Here is a 22,200-nt window from a genome sequence, read left to right as displayed (position 1 = left end):
TATCTAATTCAACATTTTATTTTAGTGAACATAAAATACTTGAAAGATTTTACAAGCTTATTTGTAACCACCCACACCAGCACTCCAAACCCTATTCTTTACACAGAATACAATTTTCCTCAACTGCAAATTATTCAATTGTGTTTCAGGGAAAGATTTCTGAATACCCCAAATAAATTAATCACTTGTACAAATGATGCTGGCTATTATTTATAATGCAATTAGAATGGAAACAATGCAAATATCCTTCCACTAATGAGGAAGTTCTGAGTTGTAATGTGCAAGACAATGTCCTGATAAATTTACCAGTAAAGAAGATTCCCAGGCCCCACACCCAGAGATTGTGATTCCAGAAGCATCTGGATCTGCTAAGGGATCTTCATTTTTAGTAAGCATCTCAAATGAGTTTTATACAGATGAGCCTAGAAGCACGGTTTAATTTAAACAAACAACTGTGTATTTTTAAATAGCAAATATATAATCTATATAGAAGTTAATCTTTACAAATCATATTAAGCCAAGCTTAAATCATATTAAGCTAAGATTACAAAAATAGTGTGTGTCTATGATAACGAGTACAAGGTTAAGATGTAAAAAGAATGTAAAACCCAGAAAAGTTTACAAAGCCTGCATTAGACTCCCAATTCTTCTCCCATCTCTGTATCCACACACTTTGCCACTTCTCACTTCCTCCCACTAGTTGTTGCTGTTCAGTGGCTAAGTCATGTCCAACTCTTTGTGACCCATGGACTGCAGCACACCAGGCTCCTCTGTACTCCACTATCTTCTGGAGTTTGCTGAAATTCATGTCCATTGAGTTGGTAACGATATCTAACCATCTCATCCTCTGCCACTCCCTTCTCCTTTTGCTTTCAATCTTTCCCAGCATCAGGGTCTTTTCCAATGAGTTGGCTCTTTGTATCAGATGGCCAAAACACTGAAGCTTCAGAGATGTATCTCCTTGCTACACTGATGGCTGGCTTGGCCATGAGACAAGCAAAATCAGTGGCACATTCACAGACATGAAATCTGCTTGCATGGTTGGGCTTGGCTTCTTGAACGCGTGCACTTCATTAAGAACACCGGGGTAGCCCACTTGTCCCCAGGAGAATGAGCCACATGAGAAGAGCCACTCCAACCAACCAGTCTGAACAAGGTAATACTTGGGATGTCACTGACTTTTGGTGTGGTCTGTTACAGTGACAGGTGACTGCAAGTAAGTACAATAAGGATACTCATATAAGAGTATTTTATAGAGAAAAGCAAAATCTAAAATGTTATCGTTTGGTGCACTTTGTCCATTTTTCACAATAATGTCAGCTAACTATCCTAACAAAATTATTCAGCTGCATGATGTCTAGCATGGTTCTTGATCTCATGAATTTTTACTGCAAGTGAAACAATGAAAAGGATTAGGGTGGGAAAGAAGGATGAGTGGAAAAAAGAAAAGGTAAATGAATTTCCTTAACTAAGTAAGAAATGGGAACAAGATCATTAGAGGTAAGCAATGAGAAAATTCTAAGTTTATGGAAGAGAAACCACCTCATCTGTCAAGTTTTCCTATTTGTTACTGGCATCTTCCAGCTGTGCTTTTTTCTATCTTTGAAAATTTGCACCTTCATTTCCTACAATCTTATGATTTTTGCTGCTGTTATTTCTGTTGTGATTAAGAACCTGGTCTCATTTCAAAGTCTGCACCTTCTTATTTACCAAACTTCTGGTCCTTGAAACACCCTGATCCTTAACCAAAAATGCCCTGCCATGTGGTTCTCTCTTCTTTGACTAATGATTTTGGATCCAAAGTGGACCTAACAGACTATCATCTCCAGAATTCCTTTTCTGAGCTGAGGTCTTCTTTGTATAAATTTCTTATCTACTACAGTATAACTGCACTCATCCCACACACTAGTAAAGTAATTCTCCAAGCCAGGCTTCAGCAATACATGAACCATGAACTTCCAAATGTTCAAGCTGGTTTTAGAAAAGGCAGAAGAACCAGAGATCAAATTGCCAATATCCGCTGGATCATCAAAAAAGCAAGAGAGTTCCAGAAAAACATCTATTTCTGCTCTACTGACTATGACAAAGCCTTTGACTGTGTGGATTACAATAAACTGTGGAAAATTCTGAAAGAGATGGGAATACCAGACCACCTGACCTGCCTCTTGAGAAACCTGTATGCAGGTCAGGAAGCAACAGTTAGAACTGGACATGGAACAACAGACTAGTTCCAAATCGGAAAAGGAGTACATCAAGGCTGTATATTGTCACCCTGCTTATTTAACTTATATGCAGAGTACATCATGAGAAATGCTCTGCTGGAGGAAGCACAAGCTGTAATCAAGATTGCCGGGAGAAATATCAATAACCTCAGATATGCAGATGACACCACCCTTATGGCACAAAGTGAAGAAGAACTAAAGATCCACTTGATGAAAATGGAAGAGGAGAATGAAAAAGTTGGCTTAAAGCTCAACATTCAGAAAACTAAGATCACGGCATCTGGTCCCATCACTTCAAGGCAAATAGATGAGGAAATAGTGGAAGGAGTGGCTGACCTTATTTTTTTGGGCTCCAAAATCACTGCAGATGGTGATTGCGCAGCCATGAACTTAAAAGACGCTTGCTCCTTGGAAGGAAAGTTATGACCAACCTAGACAGCATATTAAAAAGCAGAGGCATTACTTTGTCAACAAAGGTCCATCTAGTCAAGGCTCTGGTTTTTCCAGTGGTCTTGTATGGATGTGAGAGTTGGACTATAAAGAAAGCTGAGCACCAAAGAATTGATGCTTTTGAACTGTGGTGTTGGAGAAGACTCTTGAGAGTCCCTTGGACTGCAAGGAGATCAAACCAGTCCATCCTAAGGGAAATCAGTCCTGGGTGTTCATTGGAAGGACTGATGTTGAGGTTGAAACTCCAATCCTTTGGCCACCCGATGTGAAGAGGTGACTCATCTGAAAAGACCCTGATGTTGGGAAAGATTGAGGGCAGGAGGAGAAGGGGACAACAGAGGATGAGACGGTTAGATGGCATCACCGACTCAATGGACATGAGTTTGGGCAAACTCCAGGAGTTGGTGATGGACAGGGAGGCCTGGCGTGCTGCGGTTCATAGGGTTGCAAAGAGTCAGACACGACTGGGAGACTGAACTGAACTGAACAATATAAGGTGGAGGGTGTAACCTCCTGAATCTGCCGAATCTGAAGGGCAAGACACAATGTTCAAAGAGATTCGATGGTTTGCAAACACCACAAAAATCAGTAAGTGAACAAGCCAAGACCATACACGCCTTCAGATTTCTTCCTTGATATTATTTTTACTGAGTGATGACATCCTTAAGTAGCTATTATTACGTGTAAAATCCAGTACTGTGCACTTCAAGGAGAAGAAGGCATCAGTAACTTCAATATAAAGTATGGATCAGAATGTTTCACAGAATTCTTTCCTTCCCCTGTTGATCCTATATAATACTGGGTCTGTTTTAAATGTATTTACGTTAAGACTACAGCATATTTAACATTGGTGTAACTTCTTGAAAATGCAAAACAGGATCACTGACTTAATGCAAAAAAAGGAATACAGGCATTTATTATGCTCTTGCTGCATGCCAGACTGTTTTAAGTGGTTCTAGTATATAATCTCAAATAATATATGCGCACATGCACACATGACAAATCCTCTAGAAAATCACTCTCATCTTATAATGAATAACATATTTAAGACACTAACAAGAACAAATGCAGAAATGATTGTCTACTTTTTCAAATTCCATAGTCCATGTGTCTTCAACATTTTCTCCATGGTATCTGACTCTGGAGATTAAAAATGCAGTAAAAAGTAAATACTCAGCCCCAAAATCCTTTACTATGTTGACATAAAACACTTTGATAGTGGTGCAAGAAAACTGGAGCACTGATGACCACAAGGCAAGAAAGCTTTCTGTGTTAAGAGGTGAGTGACTCATAAGTCAGTCTTTGGTTCCTTTGACTGAATTTCTAAATATAAAGAAAACAGTTTAGTGCAAAAGGAAGAAGAGAAAGGTTTCCATCTTCAGGGGGAAAAATGGTAACTCTCTTAAGAACCTCTTAAAAAAAACTTTAAACATTTCTAAGAAAAAAAAAAAAAACAAAAACCAATTTGATAAAAATTCCAAAGCATTCATCAACTTCAGAATCACATGACTTAAATTTCAGAATTAGCATTGCTAGGCACCAAATGGTAAACATTTTAAAGTTCACTGACAGATAATTTCAAGTACATAATATACCCTTCATGTAGCTCATTGTAAGACCCAAACCTGCCTCTAACCAGATATACAAGGAAAAAAAAAAATCTTCATTTCATAAGTCTTGTATTTTACTTTTATCTGTAATTTTAAGGAGAACAACATGACAACCTTTCATTTCTCTTCATATATAATATTCTACGGCCTCTCTGAGGAACTTACCTACAGTATGATCCTTCTTACAGCTTAAAGGACACTTTACATGCCCCAGCTATTTCTAGCTTGACCTTACACTGGTTTCCCCTCTTACACTTCCTCTTCCAGTCAGGGTCTACACAATACTATTCTGCTTCCTAATTGAAAGGTCTGAGGATATTCAGTTGCTTCCTGTTAAGGTCAGAGGTTTCTCTGACACTGACCACAGACTGTAGTAATATACAATGGTTAATCATCAGACTCTACATGGAAGAGAACACAGAGCATCTATTTCCCTCGTCACTGTGTTCCTGGGAAATAAGTAGTACGGTGTGTGGCATGTGGTAGGAACACAACAAATATGGACCAAATAAATGAAAACCACAGTCTGCAGAGGCGAACCGGAGTAAGCCTCACAGGGCTTGAACTCGTCCACAGCAGAGAAGCACAAACTAATAACTAGAGAAGGGAACAAGCAGCACGCATAAATCACACCCAGGTGCTCAGCAAACTTTCTACACTCTGCTGCATTGCACCAAGAAGTCCACAGAAGGCTCTATTGCCTAGTTCTGGTGAATCCTGCCCATTCTGCCTGAAGGGGAGCATACAGCACAGTACTGTTGAAATTTCCAAATTCAAATAATCTACATATTAATCTAAAAAACAGTTGTGGTATCTTCTATTTTCTACTACCATAGAATTAAGGTTCATCTCAATCTTTTGGGGTTAACAAAACTTCAGTATTAAAAGAATCACATACTTTTATGGATGTATAAATCTAAAAGTATGCTCTCTGTATTCTTCACTATTTACATTTAGCCTTAGAAATGCCAGAAATTCTGAATTTAAAGTCTTTTCCCACGTTTTTATAGAATCCAGATCTACAATCTTAAGCATTATGTAATCTTAACAAAAAAAAAAAAAGAATAAGGTGAAGAAATGAGATACTTTGCTTATCCTCAATAAATGTTTCCATCATTCCTCACTTCAGAGTTCATACCCCTACTGCAGCCCTTTAACCAACCTAACATCTGCATGATGTCCATGCCCTGAAGAGAATCCTCCATCCTTATTAACTGGCAGACAAAAGACATGCAACAGAATTAGAAGCTAAACAGTTTCCCCCAAATATACTGTTTTGTGTGTGTGTGCTTCGTCACTAAGTCCTGTCCAACTCTTTGTGACCCCATAGACTGTAGCCCACCAAGCTCCTCTGTCCATGGGATTCTCCAGGTGAGAATACTGAAGTGGATAGCCATTTCCTACTCCAGAGGATCTTCCTGACCCAGAGTGATAGCTAAGTTCACACAGAGTTAAATACATTTCTAGGCCAAACAATATCTAATACCATGAAACATGGTTTCTATGGGAACATGCATTTAGAGTTACAAAAACCCAACTTGCAAAATCTTTTGGAACAGTGTGTTTTTGAATTAGAATGCCTATATTCTGGAAAATGTGGGTAAACAAACCCACATTTCATGAATCAAATTGTATCTGTGAACTGCGATCTCTACAGTTTAAATCAAGTGTATTTTTAACTTGTTTTTGATGCTAATGATTTGACTGATTCCTAATATATCTCTCCCTTGTCCAATTAAATCTTTGTGTATCTCTTGGTTTCTGTACTTAAAAATTTTTTTATTAATTTTCAGTCCAAAAATAAAATCCCTTATACTAATATAGCAAAATTAGCATGCTCTAAGTAGAACTTTCAAACTAGAATACCACATAACTTCTAGCAGCTCTATGTGTCACAAACAATTCCTTAAAACAAATACAGTGTTTGGTCATCCTAATTACAAATACAGTACATCCTACTGACTGAACTTCCCTGGTAGCTCAGATGGTAAAGAATCTGCCTGCAATGCAGGAGATGAGGGTTTGATCCCTGGGTCAGGAAGATCCCCTGGAGAAGGGAATGGCAAGCCATTCTTGACTGGAGAATCCCATGGACAGACCATGGGGTCGCCAAGAGTAGGACATAAATGAGCCATTAACACTTTCACTACTGACTATTAGAAACTGCATTATTCTAGATATACGGCTAGGTTTAATAAAGCATGTGCTCTATACCACTTTCTTTCCCAGGCCAATAAAACAGTCATTTACATAAGTGTCCAGGCTCCAGCACCTCAGCACACGTGTCCTCAATCCACTAGGCTTCAATCATAGCCTCTTCAATAAGAAGTGAATCTCGGGGCTCGGTGAGACCTCTCCCAAACGTATTTCTTCCTCTATTCTTTAGAGTGCTTTAAATGATAACTCAAATGATAACACTTTATCATTTGTTACTAGTCAATATTGCTTTGTATTAAACTTTCCCCATTCATATTACTGTGTAGTTTCTATGTCCTAACTGGACTCTTACTCATACAATCAACTTCCTTAAAAGCGTTTTTGGTATTCTCATAATATATTAATGATACAATTTTGTATTTTTAAGACAGAAGTCTCAAAAACAATCAGGAAGGGGGAAATTAACCATATATGGCTAGTTTTTTATTAGAACCACCACTTACTGAGCACTTACTAGAAGTGTACAAGGCACTAGAGACTTCATTATGTAGGCATGATGCATTAAATAATTGGCTACTGGTGACTGGACTCAATCTCTAGTCCCTCTTTCCTCCTTGGACAGGGGAGTGGGCTCTAATCATAGTGGTTTTTCTGAGGCACAGCCCCCATCCTGAAGCAATCTAGTTCCCCAGGAGTTATCTCATTAGCATACAAAAGACAGCAAATTTCTGTGGCAGAAACCAAGGAAAAGACTAAATATTTATTTAATCTTTCACTGTTTCGTTTTGATTTAAAAAAAAAAACGCCTAAAAATATACAACAGACATTGCATTTAACTTATTCACAAAACAGAAACAGGCTCACAGACTTAAAGAATTGAATCCTAGGTTGCCAGGGGATAAGGAGAGGAAAGAGCAGCCGGAGAGCATTACACCACAGCCAGCCTGCTACCTGTAGGTACACCAAGGCACCAAATGGTTTTGTTAGTTCTGCTCATGGACCTCTTTGCTTCAAATGATACCATCCATCTCCCTATACATCTTCAACATCACCTCCTCTGTGAGGTCTTTCCTGTTCTTAGATCCTCTTCTTGGGCCTGTATATATCTTGTATATACTTCACTTAAAGAAAGAAGTAAAAGCATCAGTCGCTCAGTCATGTCTGACTCTTCACGATCCCATGGACTGCAGCCCACCGGGATTCTTTGTCCTTGGAATTCTCCAGGCAAGAAAACTGGAGTGAGTAGCCATTCCCTTCTCCAGAGAATATTCTCAACCCAAGGACTGAACTCAGGACTCCTGCAGGGCAGTAAAACTCTCACTGTCTGAGCCGCCAGCGAAGCTCCATATACGTCACTTACCTTCTAACACAATGCGTGCACGTCTGGCCCCCACCACCACCAAACCGTAAGCTATTCTACAGTGCATTATTTATACCTATCTGCTTAAAACAAAGAATAAATGAATGGATGGATGTGATAATAAGAGATAACTGGATATCTAAGCAGAAAAATAAAAAGGCAATTGAAACGAGAGTTTATGTGAGGGTGAAAAATTTAAATCAGTTTGAAAATACAAATTTGGTAGTAATCAACATATACAAATGACAAATTACATAAACACTTAAAGCTTGGAAAGTAGAAGGCAGAAAACAAAACACTAAATCTTGAAAAACTCCTACAATTAAGTAAACACAGTCTATGGTATTAGCAACCAATCTTTAATATGTTGTATAGCCCAAATGTAAATACTTTAAATATATGTACGGAAAATACACAGCAAAAGCTGACAAGCTTACAAAAACCTTGCCCATACCAAGGCCTACTTTCTAATGTCTTCTTACCCATCAATTCTCAACTTCCCTGTGTTTGTAGTACATGTTTAAATACTAAGCATTTTTGGCAGCACACTCAAAAAGATCTGAAACCTTCACCACAACAAAATTCAACAACTCTTAAGGGAGATGACAATAATTAGAATGCAATTATTCCTCCAGTACAACAATACTGTCCCATGGTCTCTGCAAAAGCAGTAATCACACTGTTCAGTAGTATCCCACCCTCCTGATTATCAAGGCACTAAGACGTGTTCACAGCAAAATACTGACAAGTTTCAATAAATAATATGTATTCGGCATTAACTTAAAAGTAAAGTATAACTGTAACAAGTGTATTCCGCTCTACACTAAATCACAAAACCTGTTCAGAGGAGATACTGGAATAAGTATAATACATTTACTGAAGTACAGCAAAATAAAGTTTTAAATTATGATCAAACCTGGAGGCACATCTCTGAAGATTTTTGACAACAAAAAGGCTGAGAACACTACTCTAAGGCAAAGGCTATCAAATAAGTACTGAGGTCACAGATGGAATGTAGATGACAACAGCAATAAAATCTATTCTGTATGTTTAATAACCACATTTTGTAAGAATAATGCTGACACACAGACATTACTTTCCTTGTTTGAAGCTGCAAATGCCAAGTTGGCTTCTATAAAACACTACTATCTGTCAAATTAAGTTAACCTTGTTATTCTGATAGTTTTTTTTTAAATTTTGGTTACATCTAAGTTATTATTGGCCACAATCTGTCAGACCTCTCCAACATGACCCATACATCATTCAAAATACCAAGGGGACATTTCATGCAAAGATGGGCTCAAAAAAGGACAGAAATTGTATGGACTTAACAGAAGCAGAAGATATTAAGAAGAGGTGGCAAGAATACACAGAAGAACTGTACAAAAAAGATCTACATGACCCAGATAATCACGATGGTGTGACCACTCACCTAGAGCCAGACTTCCTAGAATGTGAAGTCAAGTGGGCCTTACGAAGCATCACTACGAACAAAGCTAGTGGAGGTGATGGAATTCCAGTTGAGCTATTTCAAATCCTAAAAGATGATGCTGTGAAAGTGCTGCACTCAATATGACAGCAAATTTAGAAAACTCAGCAGTGGCCACAGGACAAGAAAAGGTCAGTTTTCATTCCAATTCCAAAGAAAGGAAATGCCGAAGAATGTCAAACTACCACACAATTGCACTCAGCTCACATGCTAGTAAAGTACTGCTCAAAATCCTCCAAGCCAGGCTTCAACAGTACGTGAACAGTGAACTTCCAGATGTTCAAGCTGGTTTTAGAAAAGGCAGAGGAACCAGAGATCAAATTGCCAACATCTGCTGGATCATCGAAAAATCAAGAGAGTTCCAGAAAAACATCTATTTCTGCTTTATCGATTATGCCAAAGCCTTTGACTATGTGGATCACAATACACTGTGGAAAATTCTGAAAGAGATGAGAATACCAGACCATCTGACCTGCTCTTGAGAAACCTGTATGCAGGTCAGGAAGCAACAGTTAGAACTGGACATGGAAATATGTCCATGCTGGGACATGCCGGGAGATGCAGGTCAGGAAGCAACAGTTAGAACTGGACATGGAAATATGTCCACCGGAAGAAATATCAATAACCTCAGATATGCAGATGACACCACCCTTGGGGCAGTAAGCAATGAAGAACGAAAGAGCCTCTTGATGAAAGTAAAAGAGGAGAGTGAAAAAGTTAGCTTAAAGCTCAACATTCAGAAAACTAAGATCACGGCATCTGGTCCCATCACTTCATGGCAAATAGATGGGGAAACAGTGGAAAGAGTGTCAGACTTTATTTTTTTGGACTCCAAATCACTGCAGATGGTGATTGCAGCCATGAAATTAAAAGACACTTGCTCCTTGGAAGAAAAGTTATGACCAACCTAGACAGCATATTAAAAAGCAGAGACATTACTTTGTCAACAAAGGTTCACCTAGTCAAAGCTATAGTTTTTCCAGTAGTCGTGTATGGATATGAGGGTTGGACTATAAAGAAAGTTGAGCACCAGATTTGATGGTTTTGAACTGTGGTGTTGGAGAAGACTCCTGAGAATCCCTTGGACTGCAAGGCGATCCAACCAGTCTATCCTAAAGAAATCAGTCCTGAATATTCATTGGAAGGACTGATGCTGAAGCTGAAACTCCCAATATTTTGGCCACCTGATGGGAAGAACTGATGCATTTGCAAAGACCCTGATGCTAGGTAAGATTGAAGGCGGGAGGAAAAGGGGACAACAGAGGATGAGATGGTTGGATGGCATCATCACTGACTTAATTGGCATGAGTCTGAGTAAACTCCGGGAGTTGGTGATGGACAGGGAGGCCTGGCGTGCTGCAGCAGTCCATGGAGTCGCAAAGAGTTGGACACAGCTGAGTGACTGAACTGAACTGAATTACATATGAGATTAAATCAAAATGGACTCCTATTCATGGAAGAACATAAAGGGAGCAAGAAAAATGCTGAAAATGGAAAAAGAATCTGCAAAATATGTAAATTGAGGGAAAAAGTAGTATCTAAACTATAAAGAATTCCTTCAAATCAAAAAGGAAGAAGTAAAACAACTCCCTCTCCCACCACCCAAACAACCAGAAACAAATGTGAATTCCACAGGGAAAAAAACAATGGTTCATAAACATATAAAAAGATAACCAATTAACCTATCAACACTAGAATGGTTAATGGTTCATAACTATAAATGTACCACCAAATACGCTCATATGCTGCCTTCTCTACCCTACTGCAGCCTAATAGGCTCAGATGCACTGGTGCCCTCCCTCTGAAGCCACTAGCAGGAATGGAAATAATCAGTTGTATTAGTTCTGCAGTTTTATTACCAACTTGAAATCCCAGCCCACTGGGGAAGAAGTCTGGAATTCAGTTCTTAGAATCTGTATAGAGCAATGAGAACAGAGTTCATAACCCCAGGAGGCCTGCGCAGAAAGCTCCTTCTTCCCTCCCAAACTGGTCATTTTAGACCTGAGGCAGTGGACTGACGCTGATTTCTTTTCAACACTCTTCCTTAGCCCTGTCTTGACCCAAAGCCTTTCTTTAAAGCCTTCTGGGAAGACTTCAGGGGTCCTCTTTCTGAAGTGCCAAGACCAGCTCAGAGGCCTCCGTGGAGGATACAGAAAGACACATACCCCAGTCCAAGCTTGTTTCTATAGCTCCATCTCAAAGAAAGGTGACATTTGATTCTGCATGCACTCTGGTTCAAATTATGATGCATAAACTTGAGTATATGCAAGTGTACGGTTGGTTATCACACTGGTACAAGCACAGCGTCAGATCCTGGCCACTAATGGTTCTTCATTCCTGGTCCCTCCCTCCATACTCCTCTCCCACACCCTTCCTCTCTACTGAGGATCTAGCTCTCAGCTCCACAGTCAATCCTGCCTTCAAAGCTAGTGCCACTCAGCCCAACAGACCCACTTCCAAGCTGGACAACACCAACAAAAACCCGATAAATAAGAAGTTTCTAGTTCAAAACAAGCTACTCTTCTGTCTTGTTCCCACACAGACCAAAAACCATAAGAAACGTCTCTGCTTAATTGTTTACCTGTCCACAGTTCATCCCACCCATCACTGGTACCCCAAATTCTCTCCAAACTTCCAAGCCAACTACAATGTGAAAGTATTTTTGTACCCTATGGAACAAAATAGACAGCATATTCTTATTTTGTGTGCAATTAATTAATAAAGAGATTAAAATGGTGTTAGTTTGAGGCAGGAAGAAGAAAAGGCTTTTCATTCTTTAGCAGGGAGCCTTTTTATGAGGCATTACTAGAAAAAATATAAAATGAAGGAAAAATTGTGCAACTTCACTTTGTTTTGTAAGCATACAGTAGTAAAGTCAAGTCACTCAGTCGTGTCCGACTCTTTGTAACCCCAAGGACTGTAGCCTAACAGGCTTCTCCCATGGGATTTTCCAGGCAAGAGTACCGGAGTGGGTTGCCATTTCCTTCTCCAGAGGATCTTCTCCACCCAGGGATCAAACCCGGGTCTCCCGCATTGTAGGCAGACGCTTTACCGTCTGAGCCACCAGGCCCCTAAATGTTTTTACCTCTGGGAACATCTTTAACTTTTTTGCCATCTTCAGACTTCGAAAAATAATTAGTTTTTGTTACTGCTGATCCTGTGAGAATGTAAACCTGAATAATATATGAGAAACAATACTTCAAAATCATCCAAAAAATAGCCAATAAGCACATAAAAAGGTGTTCAAAACCACAGCCAATCGGGAAATATATACTGACACCACAATGAAGTACCACTACTTACTAAAATTGCTAACATATAAAAGTTGATAACAGTTACAAAGATATAGACAACTGAAACTCTCATACATTCCTGTGGGAAGGTACAACCACTCTGGATAACTATTTAGCAATACCTTACAACAGTTATGTATATGCCCAAGAAAGTACCATTCTTCCCTGGTGGCCAATGCAGGGGACTTGGGTTTGATCCCTGGTTTGGAAAGAGACCACATGCCGCAGAGCAACTAAGCCTGTGCACCACAACTGCTGAGCCTTCGCGCCGCAAGCACTGAATCCTATAGCCTAGAGCCTGCAGTGAGAAGCCTGTGCTCCACAACGAAGAGAAGCCCCAGCTTACAGCCACAGCTAGAGGAAGCTCAAGAACTGCAACAAAGACCCTGCGCAACCAAAAAGAAACAAAACTTGAATCTAAAAAGAGAAGTAGTAGTGTATCAGGTACCAAAGTAAGAACTGTCCTTTTAAAATTAGCAATAAAATAGAAACATCCACCATCATCACTTCTAAACATTTATCAGACGTCTTACCTAATACAAGAAAAAATGAATTATAAGCATAAAAATCATAAATAAAAATAAAACTGTCATGATTTATTTACACGATCTTTATATAAAAAAATCCAAAAACATCTCTGAAAAAAAAAAAATCAGAAAAAGTTTTAGCAAAGTGGCTAGATATAAAATCAGTCTATGAAAGTCAGCTGCATTCATACACACCAGTAACAAATAACAAACATTTTAAAGCACTTTATAATAGTTATTGGAAAGTATCAACTATAAAGGGCAAATAATGTACATGAATTCTACTGTGAAAATCATAAACCAAGTAAAAAATATTAAAGATCTAAGGTGGCTGAGTGGTAAAGAATCCACCTGCAATGCAGGTGATGCAAGTTTAACCCCTGGATCAGGAAGGTCCCCTGGAGAAGTAAATAGCAACCCATTCCAGTATTCTTGCCCGGGGCAATTTCATGGACAAAGGAGCCTGGCGGGTTACAGCCCATGGGGTTGCAAAAGAGTTGGACTTGGCAACTAAACAACAAAAATATTAAAGTAGAGCTTAAAAAAAAAAAAGTATGCCCTGTTCATGAGAAAGACTCAACATCATAAAAGATGTTAATAGTTCCAAATTGGTCTGCAGAGTCAATAAAATTGCTTAAAAAAAAAAAAAAAAAAAAAAACTCAAACAGGGTTTTTCAGAGAACTTGGTAAAATTATTCTAAACTTTCTAAGGAAGATAAAGTACCAAACCACATTGAAAGAAGAAGAGCAAACTTATTTTTTCAGTACAGAGATTATGAAGTCTTAACAATGATGACAGGATGGTATTCACAAAATGAACCATGGAACAAAACAGCAAAGGGGGAAAATAAAAAAGCATTTTCCACAAAACTTTTACATATGACAAAGATGGTATGTCAGTTCAGTGGGCGAGAGCACTAACTTTTCAACAAGTTAAGATTAACAACAAAAAAATCATACACAGAATAAAAATTAAATTGGATCCCTAACACATCAGGCACAAAAATTAAGTGCAGATAGTATAAGGTCTAGATGTTGTAAACACAACTTTTAAAACTCTTATTACTATACACATAAATTTCATTTATATAGCAAGGTGAAAAAAGTTTCCAAAGTTAAAACAACTAAAATTTAAAAATATGTGCCTTGGGAATCAGAGAGTCAATAAAAAGGAAATCAAAGAGGGAATGAACACAGGATTCAAGCTGATTACAATCTTAAATGAAAATAGAGGGATAGGGTGAGGGAACTATATGGATAGATATAGGTTACTTTCAAAGTTCTCACTTTTGCCTTAAACAGTGGGTTCAATGTGTGCTTATCATCAAAGATTAATACGCTATTTCACAAATAAATGAAAACATGGGCACTGATAGCTGATCACGATCCAACGTGTATGATTAATTCCATGCTGTGGACTTCAGAACCAACTAGAATATAATTAAAACAAACCTGACAAAAAGTATCTGACCACTTATGAAGGAAGCAAATACAGAACTGGCATACAAAAATAATAATTTTAGACAGAGCAAAAAGTTATTCTAGCACATAGGAATATGTGCTAGCACAAAGGAATAGAAAAAAATATAAAATGAAATTTGAAGCAAGATAGATGAATGGTATCTAATATTCAAATAATGTAGTTTCAGAGCAGGAAGAAAAATGGAATAGAGTAACAGTAGTAAATTTTAAATATATATATATATATATATATATATAAAACTTTTCCTGAGAAGAACACTATAGTTTTCAGATCAAAAATTTTTGTCAGGATGGTTAAAACTACACACACACACACAAAATTTCTGAATTCTAAAACCAAAGAGGAAATCTTATAATCTCTTATATAGAGAATCCTTCAAGACTGAGAACACACACACAGAAAGTTAAATTATCTACCAAAAAAAAGTCAAACAGCATTAAACTACACAGAAAAGCATAGCTAAAACTAAACATCTAAATACATATATTAAAAAAATTTACTAGCTACTAATATGTAAAGTAACTTACATATGTAACTTAACTTAGAGTTAAGTAAAATAACATTTTTGATATAGAGTACGCTGTAAAAATTTTAAAAATCATTTAAAATTACCATTCCATATTATTCCAATAAACTCAAGAAAGATGTAAGAAAAAATATGCTAAGCAGTCTTATTGGGAGCACAGGGAAGGAGAGAAAACTATTAATTATTACACAAAAACATGTTTAAATATATTTGTTTAAAATTTAAAGACGAAAAAGCTCTTTAAATAAATGAAAATAAAAAAGATTAAACATGTTATTACTATATATATGATGAAATCTTACTAAACGACCAGCAAAATCACAAATTTAGATTAGATCCATTAGAAATACAAAGATAATTTGATGAAATTATATTAAAAGTAGAGACATCAATCTTGCTCAGAAGATATAAAGATAAAACCATGAAATATTCAATTCACACTCTAAGTGTTCATGTGATATATACAGAACTCTATAACTCAAAAAATACATATTCTTTTCACATGATCATTAAAACCTCACGTACTTAGTCATAAGAAATTCTTAATAAATTTCTAAAACTGTTACAAATCATATTCTCTAAACAGAATGTTTCAATTGTGTTGAAACTAAAAACCAACAACTTTTTAAGTTCAACAAAAAAAGTAAAACAAAAAATATTTTTAAATAATGAAAGAAAAACATTTTAAGATACTAGCCAAAATTTGGAAAGCGTAACTAAAACGTGCTTTAAATAAAGCAGTCAGTCTAATGAGAGTCACAGTCATCAAAACTTCAAAGTAACAAGTACTTAGGTTGAAATAGCAAAAACAGTTAAATGCTCCAAATTTTGACTGATTTAACTTAATGCTACACTAAACAATTCCAAAAGCATAGGAAAAAACAAAAAGCTTTCTAATCTTTGTATGAGCTAATCTTAGTAGCCCATACACATATAAAAACAAACCTTGTAACAAATCTCACTTAAAAACAAAGAATCTAATTTTTAGATTAAAATTTAGTGAATTCTGAGGCATCAGGACTAAACTCGAGCCAGAAAGCAATACAGATGAATGATTAATGGCAGAAGCCCCCGAGTCTCAGAGTTTAAAGCCCACCCTTAACATACACTAACAATAAAATGTTGCTTTAGTTCTCTAATACTTTTTCCTCAACCAGGACATGAAAGTAAAAAAAGTGTCTACCTAAAAAAGTGGTTGGGAAGATGAAGTTGAAAAGAAGTTATAGAATTCCTTGCACTCTTTCTTAACATAGTACTTAGTAAATATGTTACGTGTTATTCATTACAATTGTGCTTATAAAATATCACCATCAGCTGTTGCCAAAAAAAGAAAAAAAGATATTTGATAAAGAGTCAACATCTAAATCTGATTTCAAAGCATTTAAAAAAAATTGTAACTATAAGGACATTTCATATTACAATGAAACAATACATTACAGACCCTACTATTAATCCTATTAGTATTCTGTAATCTTAGCTAAAATAACAACATATGAAAAAAGAGGTGCCAAAATTGACAAAGAGGAGGTCAGAATGATAATTATTTGCAAATGATATGGGCTGCATACAAAGAATATTGAAGACTATCAGAATATTAGAACTAATGAAAATTCATTAAGACAATGGGATATAACCTTAGTATGTATAGAAGTCAAAACTAGGTGAGAAAGGAAAGGAGTAAAAGGGGAATAAGTAGCTGGAGCCTGCTGTCTCAGTAAACTAAGTCTTATGCTAATAACAAGATAACCAACCATTTAATACTAAAGAATGTCCATTTTATATAATGTTTACAGTGATTTATATATGGTTAACTGTCTCTTTAAATGCTGTATTATATTTTTATAACTTCCAGTTCAGTTGCTCAGTCGTGTGCAACTCTTTGCAACCCCATGGACTGCAGCACGCCAGGCCTCCCTGTCCATCACCAACTCCCGGAGTCTACGCAAACTCATGTCCATTGAGTCGGTGATGCCATCCAACAATATCATCCTCTGCCGTTCCCTTCTCCTCTCCCCTTCAATCTTTCCCAGCATCAGGTTCTTTTCAAATGAGTTAACTCTTCGCATCAGGTGGCCAAAGTATTGGAGTTTTAGCTTCAACATCAGTCCTTCCATTGAACATTCTATAACTTTAGACAATTCCTAAATTAGAACTACTACATTATTGTAACTAAGAAGTTTACCCAGAATTCAGCTTGTATTGTTTTTCAAGTTTCAACTCTTAATTTGGTTAGTCTGTGACTTCTTTCCCACCTAACCCCCAATATAATTAAATGAAAGCTGACTGTTGATCCGTAAGATTCCTTCTGTCTCTATCTTCTTCTCTCTCTTTTTTATCCTCCCTGTCTGGAATAAACACATGCTTAGCTCCACTAAACACTCAGACCTAAAAAAGTTGCTCGTATCTAATCATCTATCTTCAAGGCTTTAAAAGTAGATTCAGAGGCATTTAATGACTTGCCCGAGGTCATGGAAAGGTGATTGAGATCAACCCACATCCTAGTCTTTCACTACACTGCCAATATTCTAACAGATGTCCACAATTTCAAGCTTTCATTGTTTCTGCGTGTGCGCTAAGTCACTTCAGTCGTGTCCAACTCCATGTGACCCTACGAACTGTATGTAGCCCGCCATGCTTCTTTGTCCATGGGCTTCTACAGGCAAGAATACTGGAGTGGGTTGCCATGCCCTCCTCCAGAGGATCTTCCCGACCCAGGCATGGAACCCACATCTCTGATGATGCCTAAATTGGCAGGCAGGTTCTTTACCATTAGTGCCACCGACGAAGCTCTTAACTGTTTCTCAATCATATTAAATTGTGAGATTCAGTTAAGGAACTAAAATAACCCCTGCAGTTTGCATTCCTTTTAGAAAGCACTCACTCTTTATTTCATTCATCAAATATTTACTGAAGCCTACTATGTGCAACCAGTCCATCCTAAAGGAGATCAATCCTGAATATTCATTGGAAGGACTGATGCTGATGCTCCAATACTTTGGCCACCTGATGCAAAGAACTGACTCATTGGAAAAGACCCTGATACTGGGAAAGATTGAAGGCAGGAGAAGGGAATGACAGAGGATGAGATGGTTGGATGGCATCACTGATTGGACAGACATGAGTTTGAGCAAGCTCTGGGAGTTGGTGATAAACAGGGAAGCCTGGCGTGCAGCAGTCCATGGGGTTGCAAAGAGTCAGACAAAACTAAGCAACTAAACTGAACTATGTGCAAGGAGCTGTTCTAAGCCCTAGGGTGAAACAAAATAGGCCAAAAAAAAAAATTGTTTTTTATTCAACTCAGAAGAATACAGTTAATGTAAATAGAATCCAGCTCACAGCTCTTCAAATTAATCTAGTCTCTGGAAGAATGCCTTCTATTGCTGTCCTAAAGAATTCTCTTTTGGGACCTGAATCAATGAACCAAATTTCTGAGATGAGAATCCTACACTTCAGGTAAATATCAAGCAGAAAGGCCGAATATACACATTCAAGACCAAAATTATGACAGGACTTAACCTTAGCTAATCTGCTGCCAACTCCAATTCACCTGTATCATCTTAAACCTCAGAAAAACAGCTCTTTGCAGTTTCACTTAATCTCACAATCCCCTGCCAGAGCCAAACTTGAGCAATCAAGCAAAGAACACATCAGAAGAAAAGACACACCTTGCCTTACCGTACATCGTGACAAGCTACTCTGTAGGTAAACAGAAGACCTGTGAGTTTTGTGCTACTTTAAAAAAAAAAAAAAGATCTGAGTGTTGTGCTTTTTTTTTTTTTTTAATTATAATCATACATCCTTTGGAAAGAAAAAAAAAAATCTCACAAAATAGTAAACTGTTCCAACAACCAGACTATAGCTCTTCACATGAAGCTAATATTATACATGAGCATACAACACTTTTTTAAAGAGCAGAAAATAGGCTAAAATTTTGGTTATGCAATATGCACTAGACACTTCTCGTTTTACTAATAATTCAGTTTCCATTTTAAAAACAAAGAGTTTCACTTTTGTTTCTTCTAAAGTAGTTCACTTCCTAGTTACTCTTGAAGTCTACTTCCTAGTTACTAGCTTAGTGGATTTTAATGTCAGTTCATATGAAGTAGATGGTTTAAAGTATTTGAACCTGTATGAATATTTTAAAATAGTACTAATATGAGTAACAAAGCATATTAATATGGCAAGCACATTAAATGTTTCTTCAATACATAAAGACCATGACAGAAGTATAAAAATAAATCCAACTGTATTGCTCTAAAAAATGTCCACAATCTCAACGAGATGATACGACACATACTAAAAACAGTGTCAAAATGATAGCATTTTAGACTAACTACTCCCTTTGCGTAAGGAGGGGACTCATTAAACTAGGAAACTGGACTTGATGGCTAAGATCACTTTTAGTAATTTGATTCTTGACTCAAATTTATGCATAAACCTCTGAAATGGGCAGATCTGCATTATCTAAGTACATTAGTCAAAAATAAATTTAAAAAACTCACAAATTTTTTGCCATTGTTCAAATCTGACATGTGAAAAATATGAGCTACATTTCCCACTTTGAGAAAAAAAAAGAAAGGCTTTAATACTCAACACTGAAGAGAACTACAAACCCAAGTCTACTAAATATTGCTCAGTATACTATGGCCACAAGATCCTCCTCTAAGTATTAACACTTTGTCACATACTCAACATCAAAAACTAAAAGTTCAAGGTATTCAAAACAGAATGGAGGGGGTTGGGAGATAAACTGTTCTAAACTCCCATTATTAAAACTAGGATTATTTCACTGTAAATAAACTGCAGTCTGCAATGTCTTCTTAATTAACCCAGTCACTCTTGTTTAGCTGCTAAGTGGTGTCCTACTCTTTGCCACTCCATGGCCCCATGCCACCCCAGAAGCCCCCTCAGGTTCCTCTGTCCATGAGATTTCCCAGGCAAAAAGATACTGAAGTGGGTTGCCATTTCCTTCTCCAAAGGATCTTCCCAACCTAGGGATTGAACCAGAGTCTTCTGCATTGCAGACAGATTCTTTACCATCGAGCCACCTGGGACGCCCAAATTAACCAATAACTATTAACTAACACACAAGAGTTTCAAGACAACTTCCCCAAGGTGCCTAAAATAACAACGCAGAATGCTCGCTTTCCAAAATTCTTGAGCATCTTCAGTTACTTCAGGTACTACCATAAAATTCTAAAAATATCTCAAAGCAAAAACTTAGCATGCTGTGAGTATATACAGTCCATTTTATGACAGTAGGCCTTATTCTAAAATCAAGCACAGGTACGCTATAACGATGCCAAAAAACTACTCATATCAACACCACAGGGTGGGGCATTTACACTACTCTCCCAGAAAAATCGAACAGTGCTAGCAGCTTTTCACAGTAAACCCTGGTCACCACCATAATTCCAAGACGAGGAAAGTAATGTTTTCCTTTTGCCCAAAATGTTTTTCACACCAATAACTCCCTCCCAAAAAATTAAGCCATAGCAAAGGACTCTCCAGGATATGGTGCAATTCGTGATAGTGCACTTGAGATTCCGAAAGCAAAATCGAGGGGGGAAAAGTACCATCTCTCACTTCAGTATACTTAATGGAAAAGACTTGAAGCTTCACAAACCAAGTTTTGTTTTTGTTTTTTTTTAAGGGAGCAATCTTTTTAATGTGTGACCGAGGCAAGAGTAAAGGGTGAGGATGGAACAAGGTCAAACTTAGGGGACAAAATATACCTGAAATAAGCATAGCCAGAAAGGTCTCCTTCTTAAGGGACAATTTCTATATTAAAAAAAAAAAAAAAGGAGAAAAAAAAAAAAAAGAACAAAAAGAAAGAAAAAGGAACCAACCAAATCCTCTACTTTTACACTGAGTCCACCTGGTTCCTGTACCTGCCCCTCCAGACAAGCAACTCAATTCCGGCGGAGACTCTTTTGCAAAATAGCAGACCTGGAAGGCTCCTGTCTTGGAAAGAAAACTGGGTTCACAAGGGATGACAACCTGCTACTCCTTTTTCTTAAAAAAATAAAAAAAGACGAGGAAGATAAAGTTTAATTAGGAAGTCATATAGAGGAGTGTAGGAATGTGAGGTCGCGCTCAACAAATACCCGGCACCGCCGGTTACAGGAAAACAATTGGCAAGAAGGAAGTGGACTGAAACCCGCTAACTACACCCCGCTTTCCACACGCAGCCCGGAACTGGGCGCGACGCCCCCAAAGCGGGCAGGGGCGGGGGACGGCGGCGCGGGGAAAGCTGGGGCCGCGGAGGCCCGGGCGGCTGGGAGGTCCCAGCCGCGGCGGGGGAGGGCGGCACCTCGGGCGGAGGAGCGGGGCCGGGTCTCCTCACCTTCTGCGCCGCGCTCTGCTGCAGCACGTTCTGCTCCACGGTCATGGCCCCCGCCGCGCCGGCGTCCGGCTCCCCGAGCCTCCGCTGGCCCTGGCTGCCACGCTCCGCCGAGCTCCAGGGAGCGACGCGGACGGCCGGCGAGGACAGCGCCCCCGCCAGCCAGGCGAGAAGGCGACGGCGGCCGGCGTGCGCGGGCACCTCGGGCTGGCGGCGAGGCGCGGACACCGAGGGCCACGGCGGCGGCCCCACGACTCCGCGCGGCCCGCCTCAGCGCGGCTCGGCGGCCGCGGCCCGGGCCATGAGCGGGCGGTGGACGCTGGGGGGCGGGAGGGCGCTAGCAAGCCCGGACGCGTCACGCGCGCGCGCGCGCTCCTCCGCTGGCGGCTCGCGGGCCACTGCGGGGAAGGGAAAGGGGACAGAGGGAGCGGCCGGCCAGAATGGCGTTGTCCTCTTCCCACCGCAACTCCTCCTCCCCTCCCCTCTTGTCCCCACCCCTCCCGTCCCTCAACCGCCGTCACCGCCCCCTCCTGGCGGCTCCTCCCCCGCCAAGCCCCGCCCTCCGGCCGCCCTAACCCTACATTGTGACCCCGCGGGCGGCGGGGTGGGAGGCGGGGCCGCTCCGGAGCCCCGCCCCCCGTCCCGGAGTCCCAGCGGGTGGGGCGAGCGAGCGCCACGCGGGTCGGGCTTCGGAGCCGCCCCTGCGGCAGGTTGCGCGACGCGTACGCGCGGCTCCGCGA

General features: G+C 39.1%; 1 protein-coding gene across 7 annotated transcripts in view; it reads right to left on the bottom strand.

Moving 5' to 3' along the window:
* The window catches only part of USP25 (ubiquitin specific peptidase 25), a 153,995-nt gene extending 132,065 nt beyond the window's left edge, over positions 1-21,930 (bottom strand). For 4 of the 7 annotated variants that reach the window (XM_020874611.2, XM_070455089.1, XM_020874613.2 and 1 more), the window contains exon 1: positions 21,464-21,927. In XM_020874611.2, the coding sequence (XP_020730270.1) occupies positions 21,464-21,508 (45 nt within the window). In that variant the 5' untranslated portion in view covers positions 21,509-21,927. Of the gene's footprint in view, positions 1-21,463 lie in introns of all 7 variants that reach the window. The other 3 variants (XM_020874615.2, XM_020874617.2, XM_070455092.1) reach the window with 2 other exon arrangements.
* Positions 21,931-22,200: the final 270 nt, after the last annotated feature.

The sequence above is a fragment of the Odocoileus virginianus genome, chromosome 25 (assembly GCF_023699985.2).
Source record: "Odocoileus virginianus isolate 20LAN1187 ecotype Illinois chromosome 25, Ovbor_1.2, whole genome shotgun sequence".
In the NCBI taxonomy this organism is placed as follows: domain Eukaryota; kingdom Metazoa; phylum Chordata; class Mammalia; order Artiodactyla; family Cervidae; genus Odocoileus; species Odocoileus virginianus.
The sequence above is the reverse complement of the archived record's forward strand: the minus strand, read 5'-3'. Positions and strand labels throughout refer to the sequence as shown.